The 9536-nt window shown below is 41.3% G+C and overlaps 1 protein-coding gene across 1 annotated transcript in view; it reads left to right on the plus strand.

Annotated features, from left to right (window-relative positions):
- SOS2 (SOS Ras/Rho guanine nucleotide exchange factor 2) overlaps positions 1 to 7073 on the plus strand; it is a 107838-nt gene extending 100765 nt beyond the window's left edge. Inside the window, exons 22-23 of the mRNA XM_084632645.1 lie at positions 4618 to 4727; positions 5306 to 7073. Of these exons, the coding sequence (XP_084488771.1) occupies positions 4618 to 4727; positions 5306 to 5815 (620 nt within the window). The 3' untranslated portion in view covers positions 5816 to 7073. The remainder of the gene's footprint in view (positions 1 to 4617; positions 4728 to 5305) is intronic.
- The last annotated feature ends 2463 nt before the right edge of the window (positions 7074 to 9536 follow it).

Genomic DNA, 9536 nt, shown 5'->3' on the forward strand with positions numbered 1-9536 from the left:
ACTTGTGGCACGTTAGAGACTAACCAATTTATTTGAGCATAAGCTTTCGTGAGCTACAGATCACTTCATCGGATGCATACTGTGGAAACTGCAGAAGACCTTATATACACAGAGACCATGAAACAATACCTCCTCCCACCCCACTCTCCTGCTGGTAATAGCTTATCTAAAGTGATCACTCTCCTTACAATGTGTATGATAATCAAGTTGGGCCATTTCCAGCACAAATCCAGGTTTTCTCACCACCCCCCCCCCCCCCCCCCCAGAACACACACACACACAAACTCACTCTCTTGCTGGTAATAGCTTATCCAAAGTGACGACTCTCCCTACAATGTGCATGATGATCAAGGTGGGCCATTTCCAGCGCAAATCCAGGTTTTCTCACCCCCCCCCACCCAACACACAGACACAAACTCACTCTCCTGCTGGTAACAGCCCATCCAAAGCGACCACTCTCCCCACAATGTGCACGATAATCAAGGTGGGCCATTTCCAGCACAAATCCAGGTCTTCTCACCCCCCCCCCCCACACACACACACAAACTCACTCTCCTGCCGGTAATAGCTCATCCAAACTGACCACTCTCCTTACAATGTGTATGATAATCAAGGTGGGCCATTTCCAGCATAAATCCAAGTTTAACCAGAACGTCGGGGGGGGCGGGGGTAGGAAAAAACAAGGGGAAATAGGCTACCTTGCATAATGACTTAGCCACTCCCAGTCTCTATTTAAGCCTAAATTAATAGTATCCAATTTGCAAATGAATTCCAATTCAGCAGTTTCTCACTGGAGTCTGGATTTGAAGTTTTTTGTTGTAAGATAGCGACCTTCATGTCTGGAATTGCGTGACCAGAGAGATTGAAGTGTTCTCTGACTGGTTTATGAATGTTATAATTCTTGACATCTGATTTGTGTCCATTTATTCTTTTACGTAGAGACTGTCCAGTTTGACCAATGTACATGGCAGAGGGGCATTGCTGGCACATGATGGCATATATCACATTGGTGGATGTGCAGGTGAACGAGCCTCTGATAGTGTGGCTGATGTTATTAGGCCTTGTGATGGTATCCCCTGAATAGATATGTGGGCACAGTTGGCAACGGGCTTTGTTGCAAGGATAGGTTCCTGGGTTAGTGGTTCTGTTGTGTGGTATGTGGTTGTTGGTGAGTATTTGCTTCAGGTTGGGGGGCTGTCTGTAGGCAAGGACTGGCCTGTCTCCCAAGATTTGTGAGAGTGTTGGGTCGTCCTTCAGGATAGGTTGTAGATCCTTAATAATGCGTTGGAGGGGTTTTAGTTGGGGGCTGAAGGTGACGGCTAGTGGCGTTCTGTTATTTTCTTTGTTAGGCCTGTCCTGTAGTAGGTGACTTCTGGGTACTCTTCTGGCTCTGTCAATCTGTTTCTTCACTTCCGCAGGTGGGTATTGTAGTTGTAAGAAAGCTTGATAGAGATCTTGTAGGTGTTTGTCTCTGTCTGAGGGGTTGGAGCAAATGCGGTTGTGTATCGCAGAGCTTGGCTGTAGACGATGGATCGTGTGGTGTGGTCAGGGTGAAAGCTGGAGGCATGTAGGTTGGAATAGCGGTCAGTAGGTTTCCGGTATAGGGTGGTGTTTATGTGACCATTGTTTATTAGCACTGTAGTGTCCAGGAAGTGGATCTCTTGTGTGGACTGGACCAGGCTGAGGTTGATGGTGGGATGGAAATTGTTGAAATCATGGTGGAATTCCTCAAGGGCTTCTGTTCCATGGGTCCAGATGATGAAGATGTCATCAATATAGCGCAAGTAGAGTAGGGGCGTTAGGGGATGAGAGCTGAGGAAGCGTTGTTCTAAGTCAGCCATAAAAATGTTGGCATACTGTGGGGCCATGCGGGTACCCATAGTAGTGCCGCTGATCTGAAGGTATACATTGTCCCCAAATGTAAAATAGTTATGGGTAAGGACAAAGTCACAAAGTTCAGCCACCAGGTTAGCCGTGACATTATCGGGAATAGTGTTCTTGACGGCTTGTAGTCCATCTTTGTGTGGAATGTTGGTGTAGAGGGCTTCTACATCCATAGTGGCCAGGATGGTGTTATCGGGAAGATCACCGATGGATTGTAGTTTCCTCAGGAAGTCAGTGGTGTCTCGAAGGTAGCTGGGAGTGCTGGTAGCGTAGGGCCTGAGGAGGGAGTCTACATAACCAGACAATCCTGCTGTCAGGGTGCCAATACCTGAGATGATGGGGCGCCCAGGATTTCCAGGTTTATGGATCTTGGGTAGTAGATAGAATATCCCAGGTCGGGGTTCCAGGGGTGTGTCTGTGCAGATTTGATCTTGTGCTTTTTCAGGAAGTTTCTTGAGCAAATGCTGTAGTTGCTTTTGGTAACTCTCAGTGGGATCAGAGGGTAATGGCTTGTAGAAAGTGGTGTTGGAGAGCTGCCGAGCAGCCTCTTGTTCATATTCTGACTTATTCATGATGACAACAGCACCTCCTTTGTCAGCCTTTTTGATTTTGATGTCAGAGTTGTTTCTGAGGCTGTGGATGGCATTGTGTTCTGCACGGCTGAGGTTATGGGGCAAGTGATGCTGCTTTTCCACAATTTCATCCCGTGCACGTCGGCGGAAGCACTCTGTGTAGAAGTCCAGTCTGCTGTTTCGACCTTCAGGAGGAGTCCACCTAGAATCCTTGTTTTTGTAATGTTGGTAGGGAGGCCTCTGTGGATTAGTATGTTGTTCAGAGGTATTTTGGAAATATTCCTTGAGTCGGAGACGTCGAAAATAGGATTCTGGGTCACCACAGAACTGTATCATGTTCGTGAGGGTGGAGGGGCAGAAGGAGAGGCCCCGAGATAGGACAGCTGCTTCTGCTGGGCTGAGAGTATAGTTGGATAGGTTAACAATATTGCTGGGTGGGTTGAGGGAACCATTGCTGTGGCCCCTTGTAGCATGTAGTAATTTAGAAAGTTTAGTGTCCTTTTTCTTTTGTAGAGAAGCAAAGTGTGCGTTGTAAATGGCTTGTCTAGTTTTAGTAAAGTCCAGCCACGAGGAAGTTTGTGTGGAAGGTTGGTTTTTTATGAGTATCCATTTCTGAGAGCTCATTCTTAATCTTTCCCTGTTTGCTGTAGAGGATGTTGATCAGGTGGTTCCGCAGTTTCTTTGAGAGCGTGTGGCACAAGCTGTCAGCATAGTCTGTGTGGTATGTAGATTGTAATGGATTTTTTACCTTCAGTCCTTTTGGTACGATGTCCATCTGTTTGCATTTGGAAAGGAAGATGATGTCTGTCTGTATCTGTACAAGTTTTTTCATGCAGTTGATAGATTTCCACTCCATATGGCTAAATGCAGTGCCTTGCATAATGACAGGTTTCAGAGTAACAGCTGTGTTAGTCTGTATTTGCAAAAAGAAAAGGAGTACTTGTGGCATCTTAGAGACTAACCAATTTGTTTGAGCATAAGCTTTCGTGAGCTACAGCTCACTTCATCGGATGCATACTGTGGAAACTGCAGAAGACATTATATACACAAAGACCATGAAACAATACCTCCTCCCACCCCACTCTTAGTACATCTGATATACACCTGAGAACAGTGCTGCCACCTGGGCCTATCCTCTTGAATAAAAGCAGGCGTTTTTATTTGCCATTTGATTTTATGAAAATCCAGAATTGTAGAATACAGTAAGAAATTGGGAAAACAAATCCACTTAATATTCTGATCTGCATCATGCACATAAATGGAAAAGAAACAAGCTATAGCAAGAGCCAGTGGGTTTTTTTATTTAAATGCCTAACATTTAATATTTTTCTGAACAAGTCTTAAATATCCCTTTTTTTTTCCTCCAAAGGGAAAAAGGTTGGAAACTTTTGAAGGGGATGAAAGAAGTTGTAACAGTTGAGGTCTTATGTACTATTTTTGTCTGCTCTGCCATTTTTTCTGCTGTGGGATTGCAACAGAACTGCTGTTATATTCCATAAGTAGCCCTGTAAACTCCCAGTGTGCACGTGTAATCACTCTTTGGAGAGAAGAAGGATGTTTTCCATGCCAGTTTTTGATTTAAACATATGCCAAAACCACATACACCACTGTATGCTTCCAGTTAAAGACAATGAATTCTTCCTCATGAAAAAGCCTCGAACTGAAACGGTTTCATTGTCTTCTGTCTTTTCTTATCAGGCCTTCATTTTTTCATCTTCTAAATACAGAGAGCATAGGAAGACTGTCAAATTGAGGCATTTAATGTTGCTTATTACCTACCGTACGAGTATATATTGTACTTCATACAGAAGTCTGCTTTGTGAAATGCAGTGTATAATTACAAAAATGACTGGTAAAGTAACTTCCTTCAGCTGGGCTGAACAATTAGGGATGCCACTGAATACAAGAATCTGTTTTATGCAGCGTTGTTGTAGCCATGTTGGTCCCAGGATATTGGAGAGACAGGGTGGGTGAGGTCATATCTTTTTGGATCAACTTCTCTCACCAACAGAAGTTGGTTCAATAAAAGATATTACTTCGCCCACCTTGTGTCCGTAAGAATCTGTTTGTTAGTTTACTTCTAGTTTTGTCTAAAAAAATTTCAGAATGTTTGACTTTACTGTATTGTGCACCACCTGAAACTCTCCTTATCTCTTTTTAGAATCTTTCTTCAGTTCATGTGGGAGTATACATAAACTAAGTGAAGAGCCTCTGGTTCCTCCTCCACTTCCTCCACGCAAAAAGTTTGATCAGGATGCTGCTAACTCTAAGGTGATTGTGCTCATGTTAGTTAAATCATCTTGTTAGTAAATGTGTTGATGGATTTGATAAGCTTTATGAAACATTGGTCTTCGACATGTACACATTATTAATCTTCAAACCTAATAAATCTCACAGAACAGCCAGCACCCTTACTCTGTTTTCCCCACTTCTTAGTAAAAACTTAATAGCAGAGAGCTGAAATGCGGTTTCATATTAATAAGACTTCATTAGTGTTACAAAATACTTGGCAATACTAGTCATAATACACGATGAAGTAGCATAATTATACTGCAAATAAACTATATGAACACAATACACTATGATGCATTACTCTTTATTGTGTGGGTGTGTATACATATTAGAATGATTTTAATCTTAGGGGAAAACTCTTACCACCAGGTTTGTAACCATTATTTTCTCGTAGTCAGTGCTCTCAACCTGATGTTTTGCTCGTTAAAGGCTACACTTTGTCACTTTTTCAACTAGCAAAAGCTTCACTCTACACCTTCATTCAGTGCATGTCAGGAAATATAATACTTTATAAGAAATGTAAGGTTCTTTGGATGATTTCTTTTTCTGTATTTCAGGGAAGTTTAAAATCTGATGATGATCCTCCTGCTATTCCACCCAGGCAACCTCCTCCTCCAAAGATACAACCTAGAGTTCCTGCTTACAATAATCCATTTGATCAACTGCTGCATAGTCCACCACCACCCCCTCCAAGAGACCCTCTTCCTGATACCCCTCCACCAGTACCACTTCGGCCTCCAGAACACTTCATAAACTGTCCATTTAACCTCCAGCCACCGCCAGTGGGACGCTTTCACAGAGATCCAGATCGGTTCAGGGAAGCCAGCACATGCCCAAGCTCACCAAACACTCCTCCAAGCACACCCTCTCCAAGGGTCCTGCGTCGCTGCTGTGTGCTCAGCTCGAGTCACAACAACCTTGCCCATCCTCCAGCTCCCCCTGTCCCACCAAGGCAAAATTCTAGCCCTCAGTTACCAAAACTGCCACCAAAGACTTACAAAAGGGAGCTTTCCCATCCTCCTTTGGACAGACAGTCTTTGCTAGAAAACGCAGAAATTCCTCCATGACCGTAGCCATATTAGTCATTGACACTGGAATAGTATTTGTAAAGTTCCTTTTTATTTATTCAAAAAAAGGCAGTGTATTTTAGTACTTTCACAAATAATGCTCTTACAAAAGTGCTGCTGATCAAAAAAAAAGTTAAAAATTAGAAAAATAAGAATACACACCCTCTACTCTGTCTACTCCCACAGCATTACCCTCAGGTGATCAGTAGCATTGCCTTGTCTCAGACCCTCAGTGCCGACAGCTATGCCAGTATAAAGATTATATATTTTGCACTGTAAACGACACTACATGAATTTAAACTATCAGTTCATTGCACTGAGCCAAAAAAGGTGCGTTTGTGGAATTTTTCAAATTTGAGCACTAGTGGCCTTTTAAAAGAAAAAACAAACAAACAGAACAGTGGAATTACTATACAAGCATGAGGATGGATAGTGTTACTGATTTTAAACCTCTGGCTACTTGCCTTCTAATTTTATGTAAATCTAGGAAGTTTGTGAATGACAACTACTGTTCTCAAATTTTTAATGCCATGTCTTAATGTCCAGTCATTTGCTGCTGAAGATGAAAAAGAAAAATGGGTTGAAAATCTAAATGAAGATATCAGAATGCACTATTAGTTTTGATTATTTTGACAAAGTATAATCTAGGACTACCTAACCCAGTTATTGGAAAGAATCCATAGTGTTTAGCATGCATCTTGTTCAGATGTGCCTTTTTGTTTTGGCAGGCAAAGGTGTCTTAAGCTAAAGAGTTGCCTACTGTTTCGGAGAACAAAGCTATATGCCATGTATGTACAGTTGTTTATATTGTATATTTACAGATAATGCTAATAACCTGTATAAATTTAAGTGACTTGAGGCCTGTAATACAGTCTGCTACTCTTGCAATCTTATACATTCAGAAGCATTTCCTATGGCTTAGGAACAAAGTCTTGGCTTCCAAACCTAATAACGTTCTTTAGCTCTAACTTCATTTAATTACAGATTCCCTTTTGGAAATTGGTAGCATTTAAACCAGCAAACACTTAAAGCTTTATTAAACTTTTTAAACTGAAAAGTGAATGGAACTTTTCTTTGCCAGTTGAACTACTTGTTGTTTGAACTGGTGTGAGAGTGAGTCTGTTTTACTGGTAGTACTGTAGCAGAATTTGTAAAGTGGCCAAAAGCCACATTTTATTTACTGGTCTGTGGCCTTTTACTGTGCTTTGTATCAGAGTTCTTAACAAGATTAATAAATCACCCCAGTCTTAATTTTTAAGAGATTGATCAGCGTGTGTTCCTTGTAAGGATGAGGGGAGGGGAATACAGTATCTGCCAGTATCTGCCAGATCTTCCTATATTCTTTCATGCCACTTCTGCTAAGCCTGACAAGTGGTTTGCGTTCCTGTCTGCAGTTAACTGGCCCATTTCAATGCTGTGAGAGGGCCCCGGGCAGAAACGTCCTACCCATCTGGCAATCCACCAGGAGTTTTTAAACCCTTCCAGCAGAGGAGTCACAACATTTGTGGGGAGAACCTTACATCAAAGGTTTCTGTAAAAAATTAAGTTCAAGAAGAATGAAACAAACTGAAGACAGAACATCTTTTAAAAAACCCCAAAACACTCTCCCTTTCCTATCTCTTAGTCCAACTCTTCCTCTGAGGAAGGATGTGGATAAATATTAGGGTCAGAAGAGATCATTATGATTTATTCTGACATGCATAACAGAAGCCATAGGATTTCATGCAATAATCAAACCATAGCTTCCCACTGAATTAGAGCACATTTATCAACTTCTGGGGCTGAATACTCTGACAAAGAGACATTAGAAAAGATTTTCCCTCTGGATTGTTTCATCACCATATCTAGATGTGCCGTCAATACTGTTGAAAAGCTGGGCTCCAAATCTCCTGGCAAAATCCCTACCCTCTCAGGTCAATTCCAGTTCAAGTTTGCCAGTCCATTTTTCTTTCAAGGATCTTACTAGAAGTACGACTACCTAGACAATTTGAAGAGGCAATCAGTCCTCTCAAATTCTACAAGCTATGAGAACCCCAAAATTCCTTGCTTTGTGTACCTAAAAGAGGTGTCCAAGTAGTGTCTCTAGACACGAAGGTTATGCATCCCATCAGAGAAGGAGAAGATCTTCCTTTTAAGCACCCAGTGGCTTAAAAAGTAGAGGCCACTCTAAGAATAGATTTTGAAGCTTCAGCAACTTCCTGTTTCACAATTTGTTTTACTTGATGTGATGCTCGCAAGTCATTGGACCTTACAAGCAGAGAGTAATTCATTTTAACAATCGTGAGACTACAGCTTTTGTAATAGATTAATCCCTGGATCTCATGAGATTTGCTGCGCAGATTGACATTCAGCTCAGCTAGCTCATCCCTAAATGGCAGATATGTGTCCAGTACAGATCCTGTGTTCCTCCAGATTCAAAGGAAAATGGCTTCTTCGTGGGATAGATGTAAAATCATTGGCTAATAAAGCAGCTGCATATAAGAGAGATCTCCATTGGTTCTTACTGAGAACATGAACCGCACTCTCAAAACAAGGAACCAAAAAACTCAGGTTCGAAACCAGTGGTCTTCAGTTGGCGATTTAAGGAATCCAAATTCCTGGTTCATACTGCGTTGACCAGTCTCAATCTTACCTACTAAATAATTATAATGGTTGATGGCTTGCAATGTGGAGCTCACATGGATCACCTCACATCCCAATGATCTTTGTTGTCCCAAAAAGGAGAAAAAGAAAACATAATCCTATTAGAGTTCAGAGCAGCAAGATTAGCCCTTTTGTACTTTCACCACCATGTTAAGGATCATATTATCAGTAAGATGGTGTTCTATGACAGTGTCTTATATAATGTAAAAGTGAGGTGGGAGGCATGAGTACCACCAAATTACACTCAGAAGCTTTGTCTCTTGGACAGGCATAAAGCTGATTGTAGACTAAATATAAAATCAGATAATTAAAGTTAGCTTAAGTTAGGTTAAAGAAATACATGTTGTAAAAGGCCCTAGCGAGTAAAAGAGAGGCTTTGAAAGTAGTGACTTATAAAGCTAGAAGAAATGAAGTAGAGGATGTCTGGGTTAAAGAATAACTAATGAAATCGGGAAGTTTCTGAAAAGAAGGCCTCTGACCAACAGGGATGACTGCAGATGGTTTTAAATAAGACAGAGAATCTGTCTCCAAAAGAGTCAACATGGCCCTTCCCACCCCATATTACCAGTGTTGTGTCAAAAATTAGAGCCTTTGTGAACCCAGGTGGAAAGGAAAAACTTGGTCAGCAAGAAGGAGGGGGAAAGAGACAGAGAGGAAAAGCCTTGGGGGATAGGAGGTTGTAAATCTTATCTGGATGAAGACTGGAAATAAGGGTGAAATGTCTCCAATTGGTTCTAGCTGAAGTCTGTAATCAGCAATGGCATCACTTGTTTGTTAAAGGTTATAAAAAAGTAAACTCTTAAAAGGTTCATTGCTAATACCTGCCTGACCGTGCTGGAGCTGACCAATATGTGTCTTAAAACCCCTGGGTTTATTCCATTCACAAGTAGCTTGATCAAAAGCTTATAAAGGTTTTGTTACTGTCTGGATATAGTAAATTCCTTATTATTTAGGCAAGTTTAGAGAAATTATATAAATACCATTAGGCCTTTGGATTTAATAAAGGCATTTATGGTTAAATTAATGTGATAAATATCCTGCATAGATATTAATCCAGCATTGTTACTAATTTTGAATA

This window comes from Lepidochelys olivacea, assembly GCF_965140295.1.
Source record: "Lepidochelys olivacea isolate rLepOli2 genome assembly, chromosome: 6".
Lineage (NCBI taxonomy): Eukaryota > Metazoa > Chordata > Testudines > Cheloniidae > Lepidochelys > Lepidochelys olivacea.